At 39.6% G+C, this 26,791-nt stretch overlaps 2 protein-coding genes across 4 annotated transcripts; one reads left to right on the top strand and one right to left on the bottom strand.

Annotated features, from left to right (window-relative positions):
- Positions 1–176: 176 nt before the first annotated feature.
- On the bottom strand, positions 177–2,492 carry kiss2 (kisspeptin 2). The gene is made up of 2 exons (XM_041781021.1): positions 2,381–2,492; positions 177–578 (listed from the first exon to the last, which is right to left on the bottom strand). The coding sequence occupies exons 1-2, from the start codon at positions 2,490–2,492 to the stop codon at positions 301–303; spliced, it is 390 nt and encodes a 129-aa protein (XP_041636955.1). The 3' UTR covers positions 177–300.
- gys2 (glycogen synthase 2) lies at positions 625–26,651 on the top strand. Of its 3 annotated transcripts, none has more exons than XM_041781019.1 (19): positions 625–660; positions 2,390–2,492; positions 2,596–2,651; positions 5,247–5,447; positions 9,450–9,631; positions 13,049–13,240; positions 13,329–13,514; positions 14,201–14,345; positions 14,649–14,766; positions 14,905–15,025; positions 15,122–15,228; positions 15,474–15,533; positions 15,677–15,755; positions 22,076–22,189; positions 22,642–22,768; positions 23,052–23,147; positions 23,261–23,424; positions 23,718–23,798; positions 26,320–26,651. In XM_041781019.1, exons 4-19 carry the CDS (start codon positions 5,324–5,326, stop codon positions 26,539–26,541), a joined length of 2,118 nt encoding a protein of 705 aa, XP_041636953.1. In that variant the 5' UTR covers positions 625–660; positions 2,390–2,492; positions 2,596–2,651; positions 5,247–5,323; the 3' UTR covers positions 26,542–26,651. The 3 variants fall into 3 exon arrangements, with proteins under 3 accessions (XP_041636953.1, XP_041636952.1, XP_041636951.1); XM_041781018.1 differs by having other exon boundaries at positions 647–660; positions 2,390–2,497; positions 2,596–2,738; XM_041781017.1 differs by lacking the exon at positions 625–660 and having other exon boundaries at positions 2,596–2,738.
- Positions 26,652–26,791: the final 140 nt, after the last annotated feature.

Below are 26,791 nucleotides of genomic sequence, written 5' to 3' on the forward strand. Positions count from 1 at the left end.
CTCCATCTTGTGGTAGAATGACGCCACTGCAAATAAAATACAACCAAGTCAGTCAGATACAGCCAGGCCTGCCTTTGTTTTGAGTTCGTCTTTGTCTTAATCTTTCAGTTATATTGATTTATTCTGGATTTCTCTATTTCTCTATTTTTAGGTCTTTGAATAATTGAACAGTGAAGGTGAGTACAAAAGTTTTATTCAGAGATACATGAGCAGTAAAAGGCTTTTCTTTCATTCTTCCATTTTAAACAAGTGAAGACAGTTATCAACATAATGTCTCTTTCAGGTGTGCACTAATCAGCCTCAGGTGGGCACCTCGAGGTCTCGCGAGAAGAGAGAAAGCGGTGTAAACTTCTTCGTCCTAGCTCTTTTCACGGCTCTCCGGTAAATATATCCGTTGTAGCGTTTCCCAAAGCGGAGGCCGAACGGGTTGAAGTTGAATTTGCTCCTCCGGTCGTTACAGAGGAGCTGCCGTTGGTCCTCGTTCTCCCGCAGGGCGAAGCACGAGCTCGGGTCCTCGTCTGGTAACTCTCCGGTGGATCTGCTGCTGAGAGCTGAGAGGACTGAACCTGAGGAGTCACGAGGAGAGGAAATTAGAATCCAACCGGGAAAAAGTTTAGGCACCTGGGCAACATGCTGCTTGGAGAGCGACAACTAAACGACGTAAGTGACGTCAAGAGCAATTAGAAGGTATTGTACGGAGTCCTAAAGTGGCCATGCATACATTAAAAATAAATAATAATACAATAATAGAAGAAATTGCATTTTAGACTTAAACAGATGATTTTCTATAATATCAGTCAATGGGAGCAACTAACTTATGATTCAGTTTTTATCTCAAAGATTTAGTAAAAAAAACAAGCCATATAAATAATGATTCACAATCTTAATACTTTTTTTTAATAAGTAGATTTAAAAATAAAGAGAGGGATCTGACAGACAAAGCAAAGGCATTATCTCAGGATAAATGAAATGGTAGTCAGGGAAAACAAAGAAGTCTACAAAATTTATAAAAATGCAAGAACAAAATGCAGAAGATCAGCAAGGATAAACTTAATGAATGGAGAAATTCAGTTTAGGATTTTTTTTCTTAGAAGAAATCAGATTATATTGATACCTGTTGAATCTGTGACAACAAGATTAGAAGTCTGATCAATCCAATATGGATCACTGTTGTTAATTTTTATAGAATTACACTATCGAAATTGAGCAATTACATTGGCAACTTTTGGAAAAATGGTTGGAACTGTCAAGGGTACAACAACCCCACTAACCCTGATTGGGCAATTATTTGTGTATAAATATCAAAAGGACACTGTACCACCTATTTTTCCAGATGTTGTCAATGTAATTGGACAATTTTGATAGAGCTCCATCTGTCGTTTTGGTTAAGAATTAGAGCTGACAATTTTGTAAAATAATCTAATTGCGACCCCCCCCCCCCCCCCCCAATATTGCGATTATGATTTGATATGTGATTATTCCATAACTTTCTTTTTATTCCTAAATAGGGGGTGAGCAATTCTTTACAAGTGTCCAATTCTGATGATTTTGACTCGTGTTGCAAATTGGATATGAATTATTGCATTGAAGGGTTTTTGTCATTCTTATAATTACCAAGAAAAAAGTACAAAAATGAACAAGGTAGGATTTTTTTGTGGCCTATTCTAAAAAAATGGCACCTGAATGACTGCATGAAAGGTCATGAAATATATCTCTGCTGCAAAATACATTTTGAACAGGTAATTAAACACAAATTTCAGGTCAAAGAAATATTGCACCTTTTGTGATTTGAAAATTGAATTTATGGTCATGATGTGATTTAATCTAATTTTCGATTAATTGCCCAGCCCTGTTAAAAAATTTGGCTGAAGATGGAGTTTCAGTACCTTTTGATACCACTGATTGTAAAAAGTAACATTATGAATCAAACGGCATGTTTCTCTATAATTTTAATAATCAGTGGTATGAAAAAGTACAGAAACTTTATTATTGTCAGTCATAATTTTAACTTAAAGAGAGAGCACTTTCTCAATTGCACAAACACTTTGGCAACATTTGGAAAAGTGAGTGTGACTGGTTCTCAGTTCCTCTGCAAAACTTGCTCAGTGTTGAGTGTGTAAGACTTCCATTTTTGTTGCCATGGTTTTTTTCTTTTATATTATGTTACTACAAAGGCATTCCAATTTATCATCCTGAAATTCTGACAGTAGAAAAATGTTCAGAGATGGTCTGTTACCATTCAGCTTAGAATTGCCCACCCCTAGTGTTGCATTGATATTGCTCTGTTGCCCCAAAACTGCAGTAGAAATGTTTATAAAATATGATTATCTATCCAAACAGCTCAGATTTTTAGATTACAGTTAATTTTTAATTTGTTGTCTCTCACCAGTTGCAGGCGTCCTCAGCATGGCATCGTCTCCCTGCATAGCGGCCCCTCGTCCATCCTGACCCACGATGAGCCCCCAGACCACGACCAGAGCCACCAGCCTCATGTTGAGTATAAAACACTAATCCTCCTCCTCTGTGTGATATTAAAGTGTTTACACCAGCTCTAACACGCTCGCTCCTATCTCACCTGGTTTATATCTCCACCAGGTGACCCTGTGCTCCCGCAGCTCTCAGCCAATCACAGCTGTGTGCGTCTCAGTGAGGTAAATTGCCGAGCTTGTGGGAAATGCATCATTCATGATCAGCCCTTCTTGGAAAACCGGTGATGGTGACGAGTCGTCATGCATAAGGTGACATGTGAGAGCATGTTGGCGGTGAAAAAAGTGAATTTATGGTCATTGTAAAACCAAATCTGGGATAGAGACGTGAACGAGATGACAGGAAGTGTAAATAAGCAGCTCACGTTTATGTTTGGCCACAGAGATGGACTAAGATGTTCCTGGTAAACTGGTGCTAGACTTTTTCCTGAAAACTAGAACTATCTCCTGATGTTTTTACGCCTCTGTGAGGGATACAATAATACCAGACAGTTAAAGTACAGTGGTGGGCCAAGAAGAAGGGCTAGGCTGGTTTCTGTGGTAGCGTGAATGGTAGAAACCTTCTTTCTTTAATAATGTAGGAGAAAGTTTTCTTATAAACTTTACATTACAGAGCTATTTAGGGGTATGGGGGTCAAATTGATGCATAAAATAAATATCAGTTAAATTGAGACAGGGATAAAAGTGCAAGTGAAAGTGCTTGTATGTGTTCACATGTATAACAAAATCACCAAAAAGATTTTTAAGGTAAAAGACAAATTTATAAACATGTTAAAAGACATTTCTTTTAAAGGAGTTTAAGCTCCTATGAAGCTACAAAATGATACTAGGTTAACGTAACCTTTGGCCTCTAAAATCTAATCAAAAATCAAAAATGAACTTTCAAACATGGGGTGACTGGGACTGCTGCTACTTCTGCACACAGCCTCTGGTGGACATGAGAGGAACTGCAGTTTTTTTACACTTAAGCATTAGTTTGCTTTTTCAACCACTTATGTTACTGCTTATGTAATACTTCAGTCCAAGGCTTAGTCCCACTTCTAACTTTTACCCTTTCACCTTGATTTTGAGTGTCCCCTCTATTTCAACAAGAATCAAAACACCCTACCCAGACGTAATCATGCAAAGTTTGACTGAACAATGCCAGCCCCTCTGCTTTCTGGATGAAAACATTCTATCAAAATGAATGGAGGTAAATGGGAAAGAAATGTTTGCATTAAATTATATAAGCAAATACAGTATATGGACATAAGTATGCGGCAGCCTGACCATTACACCAACAGGGACTGTAATGAGATCACTTTCACTTTAATATGGAGTTGGCCCCCGTTTACAGCTACACCAGCTTTCACACTTTTGGAAGGCTTTCAACAAGATTTTGGAGTGTTTCTGCGGGAATTTGTGCCCATTCATTCTGTAGAACATTTATGAAGTCTGGCGCTGATGTTGGACGAGAAGGTCTTGCTTGCAATCTCCATCCCAGTTCATCCAAAAAGTCAGGACTCTGTGCAGGCCAGTCAAGTTCTTCCACATCAAATTCATCACATGTATTTAAAGTGTTATGCTTTGTGCCCTGAGGTACGGTTGTCTTGGAATAGAAAAGGGACTTGGCCAAATTATTGCCACAAAGTTTGAAGCACAGCATTGCCCAAAATGATATTCTGAAGCATTAAGATTGCCCCTCAGCGGAGATAAGGGGCCTAGCCCAAACCCTGAAAAACAGCCCCATGCTATTATCCCTCCTCGACTGAACTTCGCCAGTACAATGCAGGTAACGTTCTCCCGGCATCCACCAAACCCAGACTTGTGATTCGTCCCTCCACAGAATACGCTTCCACTGCTCCATAGCCTGGTGTCAGTGTGCTTTACATTGCTGTATAGAATGCTTGGCATTGGACTTGGTGATGTGAGGCTTTCATGCAGCTGTTCGACTATTGTGATTTCACATGGTCTTCCTCTTTGTGGCTGAGTTGCTGTTGTTCCTAAACACTTCCACTTTCTAATAATATCAGCAACAGTTCACTGTGGAATCTCCAGCATGGATTTTTATCACAAATGTTTGCAAACAGAGACTGCATGGCTAGATGCTTGACTTTATGACCCTGTGACAACGGGTCTGATAGAAACATTTGCATTTGATAATCAACGTGTGGCCAAATACTTTTGTCCATATAGGGTATATATATATATATATATATATATATATATATATATATATATATATATATAGTGTGTGTGTGTGTATGTATGTATGTATGTATATATATATATATATATATATATATATATATATATATAATATATGTCTGTGTTTATGAAAATCGTATGTTTATTTGCCAAATATCCCACCTCCCTAAAACATCTCTCAGGCCAGTTGACACATTCTCAATGGCTTTTTCTTATGCTACTCCTGTATGGAGGAATAAATGATCTTAAATAGCACCATTACAAAGAAGTAAAAATACAAATCAAATTTTCTGAATCTTGAAGCTATTTGCTGGGACATCCCTGAAGAATTTTCTGTTATCGCTCTGTTTGACATCGTGTGCAGACCTGCCTTCATTCACCAACATTTCACAATCACACCAAACTCTGGCCAACCTTTAACCCCACCGTCTGTGTGTATTAAGTGTGTTTTTGTGTAAGGTAAACATCCCTCCTGCTGGTTGGAGGTCATCCTCAGTAGGCGGGTCCAAGCTCTTTGCCCCCGCCACTCTCTTTTATCTTGTCCCATTGTGTTTGGTCCCCGCCTTGTCCAAGACCACCACAGGCCCGTCTGAAGGATCCACAGATTTCACAGTTTTAGACTCCAGCTCGGACCTGCAGACTCCCCGAAGATGCCGCTGTCTCGCTCCCTGTCCATGACGTCCCTCAGCGGGCTGCTGCCGTCCTGGGAGGAGGATGACCTGCCTGTGGAGGATCTGCTGCTGTTCGAGGTGTCCTGGGAGGTCACCAACAAAGGTAAAGATGCTTCAATTACATGTTTTAAACCATGCATCTGCAGCAAAAGATTGGTCAAATTAAGGAAGGTTGACAAAACAGCTGTATACATACTTGATTCACCCAAATAACTTTCTTGGATTGCCTTAAAAACAACGTTGAAATAAATCCAAACATGAAATATCGAAAGTGATCAATTACTACTTTGGAACTGCATACATTTGGATAGCTAAGCTATCGTTTAGTGTAAATCTTTGCCTCTTTGCCCCTTAAAGAGCAAACATTGCAAACCAGTCTGCTCCCTCTGAAGAGCTAAACATTAAGCTGAAGATGGGTTGCAACATGCTATGGTAGATTCATTTTAATAAATTAAACTAAAGACCAAAATATGAACAAATATGACAGAAACAATCAGAGGAATTAATGGCTAAATAAGAGATGTTGGAAATGCCTTTAACTTATGATAGTTCCATTCTAAATGAAATCACGTCTCACATGAACAGACCTTGAGAGTGGCTGTCAGAGATTTACACAAAAACCCTCTCTTTCATGTCAAAGTTAAAAAATATTTTCTACAAAGTAATATCAATAAAATAAAAATGTGTAATGTAAAGTGAGTAACTGCGTAAATATTCATCCCCCTCAAGTCAGTATTTAGTAGATGCACCTTTGGCTGTAATCACAGCACTGAGTCTGTGTGGATAGATCTCAAACAGGCATGCACATCTGGACACTGCACTTTTACTCCATTCTTCTTTGTAGAACTGCTCAAGCTCTGCCAGGTTGCATTTTGATCAGGCATGAACAAACCTTTCCAAGTCCGGCAACAAATTCTCTATTGGATTGAGGTCTGGGCTTTGACTCAGCTAATCCGGAACATTTACCTTGTTGTCTTTATACCATTTCTGTGTAGGTTTTGCTGTATGTTTCAGATTGTTCTTGTGCTGGAAAATAAATCTCCCAAGCTGTAGTTCTCTTGTGGTCTGAATAAGATTGTACTCCAGGATTTTCCAATATTTTGCTGCATTCATTTTACCCTCTACTTTTACAAGCCGTCCAGGGCTGGCTGCCTAGAAGCATCCCCACAGCATGATGCTGCCACCACCATGCTTCACAGTGGAAATGGTGTGTTTGTGGTGATGTGCAGTGTTTGGTGTCTGCTAAACATAGCGTCTTGTCTGATGGCCAAAACACAGCATTTTGGACTCATCAGACAAAACCTTTTTTTTCTACTTGACCATGGAGTTTCCCACATGCCTTTTGGTGAACTCCAATCAAGATTTAATGAGTTCTCTTCAACAGTGGCTTTTTCTTTGCCCTCTTCCATGAAGCTTTGGTGAAGAACCAGAGCAACAGTTGTTGTATACAGTGTCTCCCCATTTCAGTAGTTGTGAGACTACTGGAACTTTTTTTACATTACATATTTTAATTTAATTTAAATGACTTTATAGATATCTGTTTTCACTTTGACATTAGTTTTGTTGTAAAATCTTTTTGTCAGAAAAAACAAATTATATTGACCATGATTGATTTATAAAATAAATAAAAGGGTAATACTTTATATAGGCACTGTTTGTGTGAAATGATTCTAGTACTTAAATTATTTAATGATTTTTTTTGACAAGTGAACCTACAAACATTATCTGACAAAAGTTACAGCAATCAGAAGCCCCAAAACACACATGTCGTTTTTGTAGTGATGGTGCAAAAGGGCAGTTGGTTGTTTCTCAGTGCCAACACAGCAACAACGTCATTGTTGGAAAAACCTCCTGAATCAGGCTGAGGAAGACTTAGCATGGCAGGGAAAAACAAGAGCACACCTTTGTGGTAATTCATGACGAGATATATGTGATCATGTGTCTAATTAACAGTTTACTCAAGGAAGAAAGGGTTTGAATGCATCCCAATATGAACAATAGTTAACAGCAACAGCTGGATGGGATAAAAGAACTTTGAATGGGTTGAGGGCCAGTAATGCTAACACAATGCAAGATTTAAAAAGCCATGCAAAGTGTTGACTTTCCAAAGGAAACTTAGAAAAATGTATTGTTGATATTTTCATTGTTTTTATTAAAGTTTTGTTTAAAGTGGAATGAGGCTGCCCCAGTCACCCAAAAGTACCAGGAATAATGTTTTGGACTCGTTTCCTCTTGGCACACGATCAAACTTTCCTTTCTCCTGAAATGTTCATAACATATTCAGTGTTACTGATCAGGTGTTGGACTCCAGTTCTTCTTACAGGAATGATAAGGGAGCATTTGTATGTGGTTGTTTGAGAGTAATCAACCTTACTGCTCTTCTTTTTTGTAAAATCAGCAGGTTTAGTGTTTTGCATGCGAAACGTGAGCACAGTCATCCTGTGCAGCCCGGTGTGGTTTGAAAGCAGATCAGAGGTTATCGGTCGTGCTGCTGTTTTCTTATATAACATCGTCTCGATGATGCAGTTCAGACGTCAGCATGAGCTCACAGACTCTTTCTGCCCTGTCATATCAGTATTTGTCTTTAAAAGGCAGTGAAACACATCCACGTGTTCAGACTTTTACTCCATGGACAATTCACTCTGTGCTTGTTTATGTGACTGACTCACCGTGCACCACAGCACGTTTTAACTTTTAGCCTTAAAAAAGGGAAATAATCCCTCAGTTTTCTATCACACTTCTGCATGAAATGATCCCCCAAACAACTGTGAAGGTCTAATCTGTGTTTCTTTGACATTTCAACCATTAATTTTTGTCCTTTTTGCTCATGTTGAGGGAAACTAGAACTATCTCCTGGCACTTAATAATCTGCTATAATTAGTTTCATTGCATCATGATCCTTTCGATTTCAATGAAGCATTTTCAAAAAGATTACTGCTAGGAGAGTCCAGTGTTGCCATCTCATCTATTTACATAAATGCCATGATGAGTACTAAAGACATATCAGGAACTTGAAGGGTTGTCCCATTTCATAAAGGAACCGGGGGGGGGGGCACTCAGAATAAAGGGGGAAATGTCGGGCATCATGTGAATGTGCAAAACGGCGTAGGGCTTGAAGGGCAATGCACTCTGAAATATGGTGCTCAAAAGATTCAAAAGGATTTGGCTGCAGACCTCTACAATTGGGCGACTTCAACCATCGGGGTGGGAAATGATGTACATTACCCAAGCTGGAACCAGAATGACGTACTGAATGATGTACAGTGCTTAACAATTTTATTAGACCACCTGTCATATTTGTCTCAGAGACCATCCAGCATCATGAAGTGCTTTGATGTGGACTCTTTCATTTTCAGTGAGCTCTCCACGTTTTAACATTTTGAACAGGAATGAGGAATTTCAAACTGAATTCCCCTCTTCAAACCCAAATTTGAGCCAGCTCACTGGGCTTCTCTGAGAAGTCAGAAATGAATCAAGCATAACATTCAACCACTAAAACTCATTTTTCTGTTAAGGAATGCAAGTAAATAACTATAATTTGACATATTAATCAAGAAATAATAATGTGCTTTACTATTTTTTCAGTTTTTTTGTAAATCAGTAAATTTGAAAATTCATGGATAACAATAATAATTATATTTTAGCATTAAAAATATCATTTGGGTTAAAGAGCTTCTACATATTGGTGTATTAACCATTGCAGAAACATAAAAAATGATTTTGGTAATTACCAATGCTGGTAATTTAGGGCAGCTGTGGCATAAACCTTACTTTGAGGTCGCCCCACCATAGAGCTCTGCAGCCAGGTGCCTCTCAAAAGATTTGAGGTCACAGTGTCCTTGCATTTGCACCTCCAAAATCAGTTCATCCTGAAGTCAGTGTGCAAATTTGTGTAAAGTTTGAAGTAAATCCTGCAAAGCATTTTTGAGATGCATTTAAAAATGCACAGGATGGATGGAGCAATAACTCACAAACACCAAACCTCCTGCCCTGGCTTTTGCCACCATAGAGGTGAAACAATCACAAATGTTAAACAACATTTCAATATTTAAAATAGAAAAGAAAGTTGAATTTTTCCTCTCTTCTTCTGTGTTTGATCCTGCAGTCGGAGGGATCTACACGGTGATCCAGACCAAAGCCAAGATCACGGCAGATGAATACGGGGAGAACTACTTTATGATTGGGCCATACTTCGATCATAACTTTAAGACTCAGGTGGAGGGCTGTGAGCCGCCCAACCCCGCCATCAGGAAGGCCATGGACGCTCTCATCAACAACGGATGCCAGGTGATTCACAGACAGATATCAGTACTATTTTACAACACATTTTGTATTCACTGCTTTGCGTTCTCTAAAATCATTTGTAATGCAACACTGTCGGTAACTATTTTGTGCTCAGTATAAACCTTCCTGTGTGCAAGGCTTAGTTTCTGGTGCACACAAGAAACTCTTCTTTTTTCAGTACACATCCCTAATGGGCTGTGTATGAAATCCATATGAAAGTACATTTACATTTTTTACACCTCTGTATTTTGTTATTTCTATTAGCTGTCATAACTTTGTGTCATGCTTATTTTAATGCCCTTCATCAGTCTTCTGATGCTTTCATTGCCTTGTTCCCTCTGTACACTGCGTTCCAAATTATTATGCAAATGGGATTTTAGTGTCATAAACATTCAAATTTTTGTTTTTCAATTAAACTCATGGATGGTATTATGTCAGGGCTCTCTGGATCACTGAAATCAATCTCAGACACCTGTGATAATTATTTTGCCAGGTGAGGCCAATTAAAGGAAAACTGCTTAAGAAGGACAATTTACATTATTAAGCAGGCTACAGGTTTCAGCAATAAAGGAAAGTAAAAGGATCTCTCTGCTGACAAAAAGTGTCAAATAGTGTAAAGCCTTGGTCAAGGCATGAAAACATTAGATATTTCATGAAAAATTAAGTGTGATCATCGTACTGTGAAGAAATTTGTGCCAGCTTCAGAGCACAGATGGGATCGTGCAGATAAAGGCATAATGAGGAAGGTTTCTGCCAGACGAATTCATCAGATTAAGAGAGCAGCTGTTAAAATACCATTAAAGCAGCAAACAGGCATTTGAAGCTGCTGGTGCCTCTTGAGTCCCACGAACCTCAAGGTGTAGGATCCTCCAGAGGCTTGCAGTCGGGTAAAAACCAACTATTGGACCGCCCCTATCCAATGCTCACAAGCAGAAATGGTTGGAGTGGGCCCAGAAATACACGAAGTCTCATTTTCAAACAGTCTCGTTGACTGTTGACTGTTGAATGCCATGCAACCTTGGATGGTCCAGATGGAGGAGTAGTGTATGGTTGGTAGACAGCAACCATGTCCCAACAAGGCTGTGACGTCAGCAGGGAGTTGGTGCAGTCATGTTCTGGGCCTGAGTCATGAGGAGAGAGCTGGTAGGCCCCTTTAGGGTCCCTGAAGGTGTAAAAATGACTTTGGCAAAGTATATGGAGTTTCTGACTGACCACTTTCTTCCATGGTTAAAAAAGGAGAGCAGCTTCTGCATGCATGACGATGCACCATCTCATGCTGCAAAGAACAGCTCTGTGTCATTGGCTGCTGTGGGCATAAAAGGAGAGAAACTCATGGTGTGGCCCCCATCCACCCCTGACCTCAATCCTGTTGAGAACCTTTGGAGCATCCTCAAACTAAAGATCTATGAGGGTGGGAGGCAGTTCACATCAAAACAGCAGCTCTGGGAGGATATTCTGACATCTTGCAAAGAAACTCAAGCAGAACCTCTCCAAAAACTCACAAGTTCAATGGATGCAGGAATAGTGAAGGTGATATCAAAGAAGGGCTCCTATGTTAACATGTAACTTGGCCTGTTAAGATGTTTTTGATTGAAATAGCTTTTAATTTTAGTAAATATGACCTCCTTATGCAGCAAATTCAACAAATGACCATTTTCAGTTCTTTACAACCTATAAAATGTTTTAAAACTTTGTTGTGCATAATATGTGGAACAGTGCATTTTGAATTTTTTTTTTAATACTTGTTATCATTATGAAATTTGTTCAAAAACAAAATGACTGATGACTAAAAAATATTCTGACTGTCATTTGCATTAATATTTAGGAAACAAAGAGTAAAAAATCATGTGCATAATAATTTGGAATGTGGTGTAAATGACTTGACATTTTTGTAAATAAAGTTCACCATCTCTCCAAATGATGTCTGACAGTTTCAGTTCAGAGCCTCTCACTGATGCCATTCACTGTGTACCAAACAGCATTGGCCATGAGATGGCACTCCTGTGTTAGAGAAACTGTACACCTGGTCATATCTTCTTGGCAGCTGATTGTTTTGCTAAAAGAAAAATGAGCAGTTCATTAAAACATAGCTTTTTACTTCAGGCATAGGGGAAACTTTGTTGGATTGTGTTGACTTTAGTTACATCAAATATCAAGAAAAGGAGATCAGACAAAGATTTGATTGACAGTGTGCGTACTGACTCATGGTTGGGCTCAACAAGCAGAATGTAATATTACTGCAGATGCATTGAGGACTTTCTTCTTCCCCAACCAAACACAGTTTTAATTGGTGGGACAGTATACTTTGAGTGAATGGTAAAGATGTGTGATATTGGAATTCTGCCAATATGAAATATGCTGATTTTTCTAAATTCATTTAAATGGATACTAATATCTACACCAATATATAAATGTCATTCAGACTGAAAATTTCAGTCTTTAAAATACACTTTCAAAGTTAAAGAAATGAGGATAAACAAAGACTTTGGTTGACGACAGTCTGTTGGTCCTGCCTAAAGCTACTTGTTAGTTTGTTTGGCGATATTTATAGCTCATGTAGACAGAATAGCTAATTTAGGCAAATACAGCTGATGGAGACTGATACTGACAGCCAATATAGACCTTTATTAACAGCTTATATAGACTGGTATTTAGAGCCAATTACTGCGGACATAATCTAATATTAACAACCTATATAATCTGATAATTACAACCGTTATAGACTGACACTTTCGGCCAATACAAATAGATTTTTATAGCCAATAAAGACTGATACTTCCAGGCAATTTAATCTGATATTTACAGCTGATATAGATCAATATTTACAGCGGACATAATCTAATATTTACAGCCAATATAGACAGATACTTTCAGCCTATATAATCTGATATTTACATCTGATATAGATCAATATCTATGGCTAACGTAGAACAATTTTTACAGCATATATAGACAGATATTTATAGCTGATACAGACAGATATTTACAACTGATATATGCTGGTATTTCAGCTGATATAAATAGATATTTATAGCCGATAGAGGTCAAAATTAACAGCTGATATATACACTATGCTATACTATACACTGATACTATACGCTGATATTTACAACAGACTGACAAATAATTATGGTTAATATATAGACCTTAGATTAGCCTTCTTGTAACAATTTCTCTGCTTTTTAAATGTGCTTCTATTTGTTTTTACTGATGGTTTGATGTTTTAGATTTTTTAAAATTTATTTTTCCCTGTATTATTGAATATATGTATTCTTATTTCCTTTGTCATATTTCTTGTGAAGCACTTTGTAACTGAAGTTTTGAAAAGTGCTATATAATGCTGCATTTTTTCAGGATCACACTAGAATTTGATTGTTAAACCAGATTTCTAAACACACACTGCTGGTGTTGATGCTACAGGTTCATTTTGGCCGCTGGCTGATCGAGGGTAGCCCATATGTGATCCTGTTCGATGTCGGCTCTGCAGCCTGGAATCTGGATCGATGGAAGGGTGACCTGTGGCAGACCTGCAACATTGGCCTGCCTTTCAACGACCGTGAGGCTAACGACGCGCTCATCCTGGGATCCCTCATTGCCTGGTTCTTCAAAGAGGTCAGCTGATCATCAATGAATTCCCCGTATCACAGCTTCTTAGCATCCTGCTTAATTTCTGCAGCTTTTATTCGGTTTTGTTTTTTAGCTGACGGACGAGCTGGGAGACAAACAGAACGTCATCGCTCATTTCCATGAGTGGCAGGCCGGTCCAGGCCTCATTCTGTCTCGTTCCCGTAAAATCCCGATGGCTTCCATCTTTACCACACATGCCACTCTGCTGGGACGATACCTGTGTGCCGGGAACGCCGACTTCTACAACAACCTGGATAAGGTGAGAGAGAACTCTAAGTCATCATTTTAAGAGCCTTAAACTGAGTTATGTGGACATTTCTGATCTCAAACTTTGCAACTGAAAGTCCTGTTTATCCCGTTTTTCCAAAGCAGTCATAAAGACTAACAAATGACTTCAAAATATGCATCAAAACTTCTGAGCATGCACGTAATCATATTTCTATTCCTAATTATTTTCACATTCAAAGCTTTGGGCCAAATGTTTCCATCTTTTACGCCCACTTAGGGCATCATTAGTGATGTTGCTGTGTTCAGAGGTCATTGTTTTGAGTGTAATTGACTCTGCTGCTCACACTAAAGGTCAGCGTGCAGCTAAAGGCCACTGACGGCTGAATCATTGACGGATCAGGAGGCTTTAACCCATAGAGGAACTTTTGTTTTATTGATGGAATCAAATCAGTGTTTATGAGCTGAGACGCTCAAACACGCACTCACAATGTTTGCAGAAAAGTCAAAGTGAACAAAGTGCTGCATTCAGACATGGAAATGCTAAACATACTGACTATTAGAAGAAGAAATGTAAATGAACTGCTAAATAATAAGGATTTTTTTAATAGAATACTGTGTATATGCAATTTATCATTGCTGTGGGATGTTTGTGTGTCCTAATGTGTTATTTAACCTTCATTAACAGCTTCTGTCCTCATGTTTTTGAATGTGCCGCAGTTTGACATCGATAAAGAGGCTGGTGAGAGGCAGATCTACCATCGTTACTGTTTGGAGAGAGCGGCGGTTCACTGTGCTCACGTCTTCACCACCGTCTCCCAGATCACTGCCGTGGAAGCTAATCACATGCTACATAGGAAGCCTGGTGGGGAAATGTTTCACTTTTGCACCATGATACTTCACTGCAATCCACCAGTATCAGTCCTTATTTGTATAGCTACAATTTGTAACCAAAGTTATGTTGACCATACTATTTCTGATATTATTAATAAAGTAAGACCTAGAAATAATCCACAGGGAGATTAGCACTTAGAAACAATTGGCACGGATTAAGAGTGCATTGCAAAACTCTGTGGCATGAAGGATGGGCTCATGTTCAGATTTTGGTATCTGCTCAGCATCACATAACTTCTGTTAAAGCTCCTAAATTGTTGCTTTATGAATGCAGATGTGGTGACTCCAAACGGTCTGAATGTAAAGAAGTTCTCAGCGATGCACGAGTTTCAGAACCTGCACGCCACCAGCAAAGCTCGCATCCAGGAGTTTGTCAGAGGACACTTCTACGGGTGGGTGAATCATACATGTTCATCAGTTTTTAAAACGCTTCATTTTCTCATAACAAGACTACATTTTCTTTATTTTATAACGTTTCATTACTGAAGTTTGATCCATTTAAACTTGATGTGATTCTCTTCTCCTGTCAGTCATTTGGACTTTAACCTGGAGAGAACTCTCTTCTTTTTCATCGCTGGGCGCTACGAGTTCTCCAACAAAGGAGCGGATATTTTCCTTGAATCACTGTCCAGACTCAATTACCTGCTACGGGTGAGGATCCTGCCTTCTTTTGCACCTCAGCATCCATTCCTAGTATCACTCATTTCTCCTCTTTGTGTCTGTTTTGCTCCGTTTTCCTCCTCACAGGTCCACAGAAACGATATGACAGTCGTAGTTTTCTTCATCATGCCGGCTAAAACAAACAACTTCAATGTGGAGTCGCTGAAAGGACAGGCGGTACGCAAGCAGCTCTGGTAGGTCCTGATTGGTTTACATTTACAGCCTGATGTAACGATATGTGATCTCACTATTACACTGTGCATATCTGTAGAAAAGGCATAAGATTGACACCTTAATCTGGATCCACTTACAACAAAAACAACACTTACTTGACATCTGTGCTGAGCCCACACAAAAACTATTGAAAGCTATTTTATTAAAGGTGGAGGTGCAGTTTATGCGTTTGGATTGGAGGAATATTTCTTTTTATCTTTCTCAGGGACACAGCTCACAGTGTGAAGGAGAAGTTTGGTAAAAATCTGTATGAAGCTTTGCTAAAGTAAGTACTGCACACTCACTGAACCCAAGGCTTTATTGATTTTATTCTTTACAAATGTCTGTGTGCAGCAGCTTTGGGTCAGGCTGACGAATGAAGATCATGGTTCATAATCCCTATAGAGTATTTTATTTTTTTGTCCTCAGAGGAGAGATCCCAGACATGAACTCCATCCTGGACAGAGATGACTTCACCATCATGAAGAGAGCAATCTATGCCACGCAGGTATTCAAATCTACCTTTTTTATTCGGTTTACATTCAACAAATAGAGTAATTTGGGGTTCCTGACATTTATTTTAGCCCAAATCTCTGAACCTTTAGGCTTTATAGATCCTGCTTCCTACTTGTGGTATAAAGATTAAGTTTTAAAAGGGATACCTCAATTGATTGGTTACTGATCAGAACAGAATCAAAATTTCTAGTCCATCGGTGTTTCCAACTTTCTTGCCTTAAGGCCGGCTCAGACTACACAAATCCAGACAGACTAGAGCCCTGCACAGGACACCTTTCTTAACCCTGCGCTGCCTGCTCCCCACTGGATTTCTGACCATTACTGGCCACTCCCGCAGTGCATGTCGCCCTCTTCTGCTCCCACACCCAAAATAAGTCTGTCTAAAACCAACCGCATCCTGCATAGATTCTGACAATCCATGTTGAATATTCAGAATAGCAGACAGTGTGTAATTAAATGAATGGTTATATTGATGTGTTAATTTAAGCACCACATTGACAAAGTTTTCTCCCTGAATGAAGGGAAAGTCGAAGGAAAAAAAACACAACAGTCACATCCTTGCACAACTCTGCCACACAAAGATAAAAGAGCAGCTGAGAACCTCAGACTGATTTAACTCCTGGTCATGGCTTAGTAAAGCAATGTCAAAGCAATATTTACTGACCTTATGTACACAGATTTGATCATAATTTATTTTAAGCTATACAGAGGTGGAATTTTTTCTGATCTCTGGAAAGTTCAGGCGCCATAAAAACTGCACCGCACTTCTATCAGCTCTCACAGACAGTAAGACAAGATTTGCATTGAAAGGTTTGTTTTTCCCCAAATAACTGTATAATGGCTCAGCATGTCAGAGTGCCGGTGTGAAGTGATTGATTGACCTATTAAACATAATAAGGGAACCATTAAAGCTGTGCCTTTTGACTAACTTATGAAGTTTTAGACCACACACTTGATTGTAGGGCTTTAACAAAGCATCACACCGTTTAGCAGCATGGGGAGAGACGTGTATTTAAACATGCTTACACAGCCCCGCCAACTACAACCAACAAACAAAAACAAACTCACTGTGATTTCTTACAGCAACGTATGACACATCTCCAGTATTATCTCAATATAAGCATGGAGAAGTGTTTAAAAGAGAGCTTACCTTGATCAGGGATCCTGGAGCAGGTGTATCATCACATTCAGATGTACCAGATAAATTTTCTTGTGGGTGTCTTTTAACAGAGTCCAGTTGTTTTCCAGCTCTGTCACTTTCTCCAGGTTATAAAGAAAAACCAGTCTTGAGCGCAGTGTAGTTTGTCGTGTAGAGCAGTGGTTCTCGATTAGTCAAGCCTCGGGACCCAAATTTCCCAAAAAGTTTTCATCAGTGCATGTTTAGTAATTGAATATGTTGCAGTTTGAAGCTTGATTGGACCAAAACATATAATGGGGAAAAAACACGGGACAAAACTGACATGTTTCACAACCCCTTTTCCCATCATTACGTGTAATTTTTTGCCAATTTTCCAGAGATCTTGAGAAATTACTTTATTATCCTGGGAAAAAAGCTTCTTTCATGGCAAGGAAAGGGGATAAATGAGTTAAAATATTAATATAACAATTAAATTTACCTCATTTTATAGTAAAACGGGGTGAAATAAGGGCGTTGTTGAATTTCCACAAAGGACTTCAGTACTTCATAGACTCATTGCCACCAGTTTTTTCCAGACACATTCCCAACCACTGAAACTTCTCTGTGATCCACCAGTTGAGAACCACTGTTTTAGAGTGTGTGTTTGAGACTCAAGGTCGTCTCCGCTTCTGTATTGTGGCGCAGTGAATCTATGTGATATACAGGGAATGTGACGCAATGGGGGAAGGAACATGGAGGGCAAACTGAAGTGAAAGGCACAGCAATTTTTGGATTTCATCAGACAATCTGTAAATATATATCATTTTTTATGTTACCAGTTTTGTACCAGTTCATCCAAGAAGTCTCTTTGGGAGGTATCAATGACAATTAAAGCAATGATGTGGCGTGCAAATCAACACAGACATACCGCCAATTATAGTTGTAAGATTTTGGCCCGAATGCAATTGTCAAACGTCGGACCTGAGTATGCGCATCAGTAATGACAAATGTGAAGTGTTAAATAATTAAAAACATGTCCAAGACGCCCATGACTGTGAATAAACAAGACTAACATGGCAGAGTTTCTCTTGTATCATCGTCTAGTTTGACATTCTGACCTGATGAATCATGATGTCTAACAATAGGAGAGCATTTGAGCCTCACCTTTGTATCAACATTTACCAGAGTGACATTAAACAAGTCCCAACTTTTTCTGCCTCTGGGCTTTATACATACATACTGTGATTTTCTTGAAATTATATGAGAGTCAGTCCATATTGTCCTCCTCTTGGTGCACCTAGAAGAGTTCATAATTGCTTGTTTTTTTTCCTTGTCAGAACAAAAGACTGCTAGCATCCCAAAGGGAAGTTCTGTTGTAGCTATGAGTCACTATCTTTGACCTGACGGCCTTTGAACTGGCATGCAGTTGAGGAGAAAGTGGTGACGTCAGTGTATCATGAGCAGTTGGGCTCACACTTGTAGTGTGGCCAGGCTGTTGGCTGAGATCGGAAGATGGGACGAGAGTTTTGCTGCATGGTCTGACATGGTGCTGTCATGAAAGTCCAAAATAATTGTGCAGTGTGAGCCGGCTTTGAGGGAATCCTAAGATTTAACTATGATCTAAAGGCAAATAGCATCTTAAACATGCGTCACAGTATCGTCAGCTGTTGTATAGTTGTAGTAATAACAATTAAAAATTCCTACTGCACACCTAGAAAAGCTTCAAGGCACACTGTTTATGTTGATCTGAGCTGAAACCAGCAGGACAAAAGCTAGTTATTTAACTAAACGATGCAACATAACGTGACAAAATTATCAGTTCTGATAGTTATGCTGCTACCTAGGTAGACTGACCAATCCCTAAACCAGCTGATATAATAAACTTTAAATATTATCCATATTGATCAAAAACTGTTCAGGACATCTCTAGTTTTGAGAAATCTTTCCACACAGCATACAGAAACTGAGCTTGATTTTAAATATGATCAGTATATTCTTTACATGTCGTCTATTCAGGACGTTTTTCATTGTTACTTCTGACCAATAAAGAAATAAACCCTAGAAATCTACTCATCTACTTCAAGAAGTATTTCAAAAAATATCTGCAGTCTTTTAGGTGTTTTTACACAGCATAACCTGGCCTAAATCTGGTTTCCTGAGTCTTTCGGTTGAGCTGCCCTGTCATCACACAGCCACAGTGTTTAAAATAGCCACAGAGTGAAAAATAGAAAATGCAGTAAAGATAAATCTTAACCAACATCTCCATCTCCTCAGCTCAGTTTTTATGAATGGAGAAGTCATTAAGCACAGACGGATCGATACGAGCGATGGCCTCCTGGAGTTATAGAGCTCATGAAGGGGATTCCCCTTCATGAAAATCATGAATGAACGTGCTGCAGGCGAGGGTTAATTACCTTCCTCTCCCTCAGACCATGGGTCAATAGAGCAGTGGTGTCGAGGTGATGCATGTTTCAGCTCCCAGTTACAGGCAGAGTGCTTATAAACAGGTCTGCTTTTCAATTACATGAATTTATGCTTACGTCAATATTGGCTGGGAAATGGAGCATGAGTGCTATCGACTTTAGGAGTGATCGAACGGAGACTCGTCCTGATTGGTGATTGGAGGAAAAGATGTTTAGATTATTCTCATTTGGGCTATCCTGCTGATGTCAGAGAATAATCATGGTCTGTCACAAGTAAGCAGCACAAAACATGAATGAGACGCTGGAGAGGCACAGTGTTGGATTGTTGATGATATTCAATGTGCCAGTATTTCCAAACTCATTTCAGTTCATACAGATACATGCTTGCTTATATATTGTAAAGAGCTCCAAGTGTCTCCTGTGAAAGACAGGCTGAGTATAGGTTCTTTTCAGATGAAGTCACACAAAAGCAGAATACCCTTTGGGAGGGCAATCAATGATTTCTACTTAGAGATATGCTACCAAAAAGGTCATATTTTGAGCTTTTTACGACTATGCCAAGCGTTCAAAGTATTAAACTACACACATTCTTAATTCTTAAGCTACTTTTCTGTCCTGAAAGTAGAGAAACATTCAGGCACAGCTCAATAAACAATGTGGCATGGCGTTATGTGGCATGCCACAGCAGCTCTTTAGTGTGGGGGATAATCTTACTTTTCCCCCTTTAAGTGCCAAGCAGATATGGCATTTTATGGACGTTTTCTCATGATACAGACTGTGTCTTTACCAGACACAAGACTTCAGATCAAACACTTGAGTGCCGACATCCACACTTTATTGGCTGAATGGATGATGTGAAGAATTATTCATATTTACCGTCTGGTCAGTTAGACAAATCTAATGTAGTTAAAGTTCCTGAGACTTTCTTAAACATTTACAACAATAAAGTTCTAGAAAACAAGACCTCCAGAATAAAAGTGTCTTATTTCATGTAGTGACGCGTTAGTATGAGACATGATTAGATATAATTATCTCCATGTTTAACAAACGCTTTCACTGATCAATAATCCTCTGAATCATCATAAAGGTTACCAGCAGAGCATGGCTGAACCAAATGCTCATTATATCCGCTCTCTTCCCTCCAGCACTTTGGATTTGTGTGAGTGTGACCTAAAGCCGGGTAAACATTTACATTCATTGGAGTTTAGCTGACAGTCAGTACAAACAAACAAGCATTTATTCAATATCCGTCCACTGGTTGTTTCAATCTTTAATCCTGATGTAATGACTTTATTGATTGGTCATAATTGTTCCTGAGGGTAAATTGATTCACTTAAAAAAAAACGTGAAAGAAACAATCAGTTAAACAATAACACAGGGCGCAGATGGCCTAGTGGTTAGGTTGCCGCCCCATGTATGTGGGTGGCACGGATTCAAGTCCAGTCAAGTCTACTGGCCTTCACTCTAAATAAAGGCACAAATATATATATAAGAGCATTTACTTTAAATCATCTCTGGCCAATATCAGCTCTTAAAATAATTATATTACTATTATTAAAAGAATATCTGTATTTAAATAAACAGAAATTGAGACTGTGCACTGACCTTTTCAACCAGCAATTATTACAGTGTTTATGTACAATAATCACAGACAAATTCTCTTAAAATCTATAATAGGATTTATCAAACAAAGCAGCACCAATTGTTATCAGTGACAGTACATCAAATGACTATCATAACAAAACTGCAACAACAAAACTGTTAACAAGCAGAGCAAAGCATGGCAAATGTATCAGAGAGAGAGAAAAAAAGATCATGTGGACATCAAGACGTGGTTTCACGCGTGACTTTAACGATGGTGGGCTTTGAGCAGAAGGTGGAGAAAGAAACTCATACTCTCAGCTAAAACGTCAGCATGACTACTTCACCACACAGAAACCCAGAGGACAAGCTTTGACTATACAGTCGCACTAATGTTTGTGTAGGTGAAGGCACTATAATGGACATAAATGGACACAGCAAAGTTAATCAAAAACACATATACAGACAAAAGGACAAAAACAAAGCTTTCAGTTAACTGGACATAAAACACTTCTACAGCTTGTTCTGCTCAGATCAAAGCCTCTTACTTGTGATCACCTTGTGGGATTTGAGTCTGATGTCTGACTAGATCCAGGAGTCAGCAGCGGTTAGTCCATTCATGTTCCTTCCACGATTCTAGCAAGTTAGAAGTCAGAAGCGTCAAGATTCAGCTCTCGGGGAAGAGAAGGCCTCGTATTGTCCTTCTGAGGTGGGAGACGGGCTGCATGTCCTTCAGATACCGATGGGCTATCTTTAGCACTCCTGTTTGAATGACATCAAAGGAAGGAAAGAACTCCTGTACTCTACTGATCAGTTTGCTGACTGTGCAAGAACTTAAGCTAAAGCCGAAAGCAGAGCAGCAATGAAAGACACCATTAGTCTGCTGCTTGAATGGCTCAGAGGGATGGAGGGTTACACTGGCTTTTATTAACTGTGATCCCACTGTAGAATCTCCCCTATACGAGGAGAGTGACATGTTGCAGAGCATCTTGGGAAGATGAGTGTCTTAGGCTTCCTCATTCTTTGTTTGAACAATTTCCTCCAAAACTACAAAAACAGTCCTCTGCAAGTTTGCTAGGCCTGAATCTTGTTGTCCACATGGCTGATTCCCAACATAAACCACTTCTGATTGTGTCTTTAATTTCAGACACCAAACTAACATGACCTCTCTTTGAAAACAATGATTCACAGAGACACACCCTTCCACCAGTGACGACTCACAACATGCTGGATGACTTAACAGATCCTATCCTGTCCAACATCCGACGCATCGGACTCTTCAACTCCAGGAATGACCGTGTCAAGGTACAGGGGGTTTGTCATTGTTCTTGTTAGGGCTCAAGCACCTAAACTGTCCAAGCACCTCACTGTGATTTCTCTGATTACTGTTTTTATTATCATTATATGCTATTGTTATTTGTAGCAGTAGTATGGTAGCATTTTCATTGGACTTCTAAGAGTGTTAACATGTTTAAAAAGTTATTAAACTTGTTATGAGTGTCAGGAAATTTTAGATTTTTTTTAGGTATCCAGTAAAGAAGTTGCCTTGGTAACACCACCTAACAGTGTTCAGAGTTAAAGCCCCCTTCTTACTTTTTGTCCAACTTTTTTGAAATTTGGTGGTCAGATGCAGCTTGGGCAGATGTACAAAAAAGCTTCTTGGGCGGACACCCTACTTCCTACAGAGAATCTGCCATTTTGAATTTAATAGGCAATTTAAGGTGATAACTCCTTCCTGACATTTGTCGTCCTCTCAGATCATCTTCCACCCTGAGTTCTTGTCCTCCACCAGTCCTCTGCTGCCAATGGACTATGAAGATTTTGTTCGTGGCTGTAACCTCGGAGTATTCCCGTCCTACTATGAACCTTGGGGATACACGCCAGGTAACCATAATCAGAATAATGCCTGATCTGAGTACAAATGCTTTTGTAAACACATAAATCAGAAGACTGATCCAATCTGGCCCATTTGGGGAGATATTTCATTCCAATAGAGAGATGGGGTCTGGTATCCGTATTGAAAACTTCATTGTACCTCAGTGGAGAGTAGATGACAGTAAATATCTTTGGTTGGAAAGATTTGATTTCACAAGCTTTCCTCATTAAAAAAAAGGGCCGACAAGGTCTAACATCATCTTACCTCAGAGAGTGTTTTGTGATTCTCCAGGTGAATGCACTGTGATGGGAATCCCCAGTGTGACCACCAACCTCTCTGGTTTTGGCTGCTTCATGGAGGAACACGTCTCAGACCCCGCTGCTTATGGTACGGACAGTTAGAGATCCATGAGTCCCACAATGAGTAATATGAACATCCGCTGGTTTTAAAGAGTTTTGTTGATCCTCAGGGACCATTCACGTTTCCTCCCTCTCCATCAGGTATTTACATCGTGGACCGGCGGTTCCGATCAGCAGACGACTCGTGTAACCAGCTGACTCAGTTCATGTTCAGTTTCTGTCAGCAGTCTCGCCGTCAGCGGATCATCCAGAGGAACCGAACTGAGAGGCTGTCTGAGCTGCTGGACTGGAGATACCTGGGACGGGTCGGTTTCTGCTGCTCCAAAACAAACCTCTAAGATAATATAGCACTCTATAAAATCTCTAAAAAGAAGAGTTCTGAATTATGGAAATATAGATTTTTAATCTTAGTTTACAATCAAATAAAATGTTGATTGAAGAAGTTGCTGTCAGTTAAGTGAAAGACAAGTGTTAGGAATAGTTCTTCGCTTTTCACGTTGCATTTTGATTTTGAAAATCTCAAAACATGACGATAAAAACTTTGTGACATGTTAACATGTGTTTTCTTTTTATTGATATTTTAAATCTCTGTTTGCAGTTCTACATAAATGCTCGGCGTCTGGCACTGAGCAGAGCGTTCCCAGACAAGTTCAAGATGGACCCCATGGCCCCTCTGAAGGTGAGGAACAAGAACTGTGAAACAGCGAGAGTTTATACAGAACTCATGAGTATGAAGTCCTGCACATTAGAGCCAATGTAAATGTAGCAGAGGAAGTCATAGGAAGAGAGTGGGAATAGTATTTAAATTACAAATTTAACTACATTTGACATCAGTGGGTCATTTTGTACATGCACTCCTGCGCATTTCTTCATGTTGTTAAGCATTGAATTTGACAGAAGAAGCACTTTGAGGCTGTCTCCCACCTCTAAGTCATGGTTTCAGACCACACTAGTGTAGCTATGCAGCACACTCTGAAGTAATCTAAAAGTCAGCATTGTAAAATACCATAAAATCTGGATTATAGGGGGGAAACAGTTAAAACAGTCTTCCTGTGTGAGTTTCTGTTGTGATATAGTCCACAATGCACAGCCTTTGTGCAGCTGTGTTTCTCTCTCTTAGTACCATTTGTTTTTCCATTGTGAGTTAGCACTCCTGCTAGCTATAATACAGCAGCTGGTGCAGCATCGGCAGTATTGCAGATGTACTAGACTGTTTTGGTGAAGAGGGAGCTGAGCAAGCAGGCAAAACTCTTTACCTGTCGATCTTCGTTCCAACACTCACCTATGGTCATGAGCTCTGGGTAATGACTGAAAGAGTGTGATTGCGGGTTCAAGCAGTCAAAATGAGATTCCTCAGAAGGGTTTCTTGGGCCAAGCCTTAGAGATAGGGTGAGGAGCTCAGACATACGGAGAGAGCTTGAAGTAGAGCCGCTGCTCCTGCGTTTGTGTTTCAGGCCGGAACAGGCCGGATCTGGCACCATGTAGTTCCTAGACCTTCTCCTCTTTTTGCATTCTTCATACAGTGTGGAAACAATGTTGGTTCAGCATGTCAATCAAAGGTTTTGTAGTTGTGAAGCAGAGAGCCTTCCAGAATAAGGATGCAAGTCTCCTACTCCTTAGTTTCAGACTTTGGGACAAACTCGATGTCCAGTGTGTTCTTAACACCATGAGACTTCCCAAACTTCTTCGGGTTCTTCTACATTGCATTGCTCGTACTCATTGTGGCATCCATGTCTGATGCATCTGATTAGGATGCCTCCTGATTGCCTCCCAGTGGAGATCTTCCAGGTGCATCCAACTGGGAAGTGACCCCTGTGGAAACCCAGGGCTCACTGGATGGATTATATGATTCATTCAGCCTGGGAACACTTCTGAATTCCTGGAAGAGCTGGAAAATGTCACTGGAGAGAGGGAGGTCTTGGCTGGCTTGCTTAACCTGCTGCCACCAAAAATGAGTGGATGGATAAATGAAATCACAGTGTGTTCTACAATTTTCATTTTTCAGAAAGTGCAATAGCGGCTTAATACAGTTCTTTAGCAGCAGAGATGTTATGCTCTACACATGCAAACATGCAAGTGCCAGTTTTTTCAAGAATAGTCTGCATAAAATCCTGATTGGTTTTGTAGATGTACCTAACCCACTCTGAGCAGTGAAGCATCCACTTGTATTACACAGTGAATTTCAATAGTGCCAGGTAGCGTGCAATGTGTAATAATGGCACTTGCTGTCTTGACAGCACATGTCTCAGCACTTTTTACTGGTATACTGGGCACACTGGTTTTTTGATTGCAAGCAAGTTTTTATGTGAAAAGTAGGTAAAAGGGTGCATCTTATACACCACATCTAACTCACTATTAAATACACGGGAAGCAAGACATTCACATCATCATTGTGGACTAAAAGTTTGTTTCGAAATGCAACACATTTAATATTTTAATGGGAAAAGGATTATTTCTGACTAATTACTGCAATTCATTTATTGCATGTGAAAGCCCTAATTTTAAAGGTTAATTTGCATCATTGTTATCTAGCAAACTCTTTTAACTGAAAATACTGAGCAAAAACCCAACACTGATGCTCTTTGTGAAGCTGCACATGCATGAACCTGAGAAACAGTCTCATGTTCAACATGAATACAAAGCTGCAGAGGCTACATGTCAGGCTTTAATTGACATTTTGACATTTAGATGATTGACAAAACATCATGGGAGAGCATGAGGGTGCAGAGCTCTGTTGTAGTGTGAAGGAAAATGTAAGATCCACACCGACCAACCTTTTCCTGGTGGATTCACACAATCTGATATACAATGAACAGTTTTCACAAGTTTCAGTTGTAATGCCATTAGATTAGATCAATTTATCTAAATGGTTTAATGTGACAAATTTAAATGGTCTAGTTAAACAGAAAAGGGTGGAGGAAATATGGGTGGAAACAAAGAAAGGTAAGCGATAGAAGAGAAATAAACAAAGGGACAAAGGAAAAGAAGCATAGGAAGCAAGGATAGAAAAGAGAAAATGGAAAGGAAGAAAATGGGTGAAAATAAAGATAAGAGGAAACTAAGGAAAGAAACTATAAGATAGTAAAGAAAAGGAGATCGGATGAAAAATGGTCAGAAAGAAGAGCCAAGTGATAGGAAAAAATGGGCATAAAAGATGAGAACGACTAACAGTTTTATTTTCTAAACCTTCACTTCCACAGACCGATGGTTTCCGCTACCCCCGCCCTTACTCAGTGCCCCCGTCACCCTCCGCCTCCATCCACTCGACCCCCCACCACAGCGACGTGGAGGATGATGATGACGAAGAGCCCTATGATGAAGACGAGGAGGCTGAGAGAGACCGTCAGAACATCAAGTCTCCGTTTGTGCTCGGGGCCGTGCCGGAGGGCAAGAAGAAGCAACCAGGAGAGTCGGGAAATTAAAGTGAATGTCTGTTTACTGCGTTTAATGCATAATCACATCCTTTCTGTAATGAAATCACCAACCTTTACTCCTTTAACTCTCTGTATTTCAACTTATGTTTCAATAAAAGTTTCTTCAAAGAAACTGTGATTTGAGTCTGATGTCCAACTAGATCCAGGAATGAGCAGAGGTCAGGTCATTAAGGTTTCCTCCAAGGTTCCATCAAGTTAAAAGCTTTGTGGCTTCAAGATTCAGCTTTAGGATGAGAGC

The sequence above is a fragment of the Cheilinus undulatus genome, linkage group 23, assembly GCF_018320785.1.
Source record: "Cheilinus undulatus linkage group 23, ASM1832078v1, whole genome shotgun sequence".
Classification (NCBI taxonomy): Eukaryota; Metazoa; Chordata; class Actinopteri; order Labriformes; family Labridae; genus Cheilinus; species Cheilinus undulatus.

Excerpts from the sequence above, each read along its gene's own strand:
- kiss2 (XM_041781021.1), bottom strand. The coding sequence starts at position 2,492 with ATGAGGCTGGTGGCTCTGGTCGTGGTCTGGGGGCTCATCGTGGGTCAG. Across the intron at positions 579-2,380 it reads GACGCCTGCAACTGGTGAGA|GTGACTCCTCAGGTTCAGTC; the intron begins GACAACAAATTA and ends TTTCCTCTCCTC.
- gys2 (XM_041781019.1), top strand. The coding sequence starts at position 5,324 with ATGCCGCTGTCTCGCTCCCTGTCCATGACGTCCCTCAGCGGGCTGCTG. Across the intron at positions 5,448-9,449 it reads CTGGGAGGTCACCAACAAAG|TCGGAGGGATCTACACGGTG; the intron begins GTAAAGATGCTT and ends TTGATCCTGCAG. Across the intron at positions 22,190-22,641 it reads CCAGGAATGACCGTGTCAAG|ATCATCTTCCACCCTGAGTT; the intron begins GTACAGGGGGTT and ends TCGTCCTCTCAG.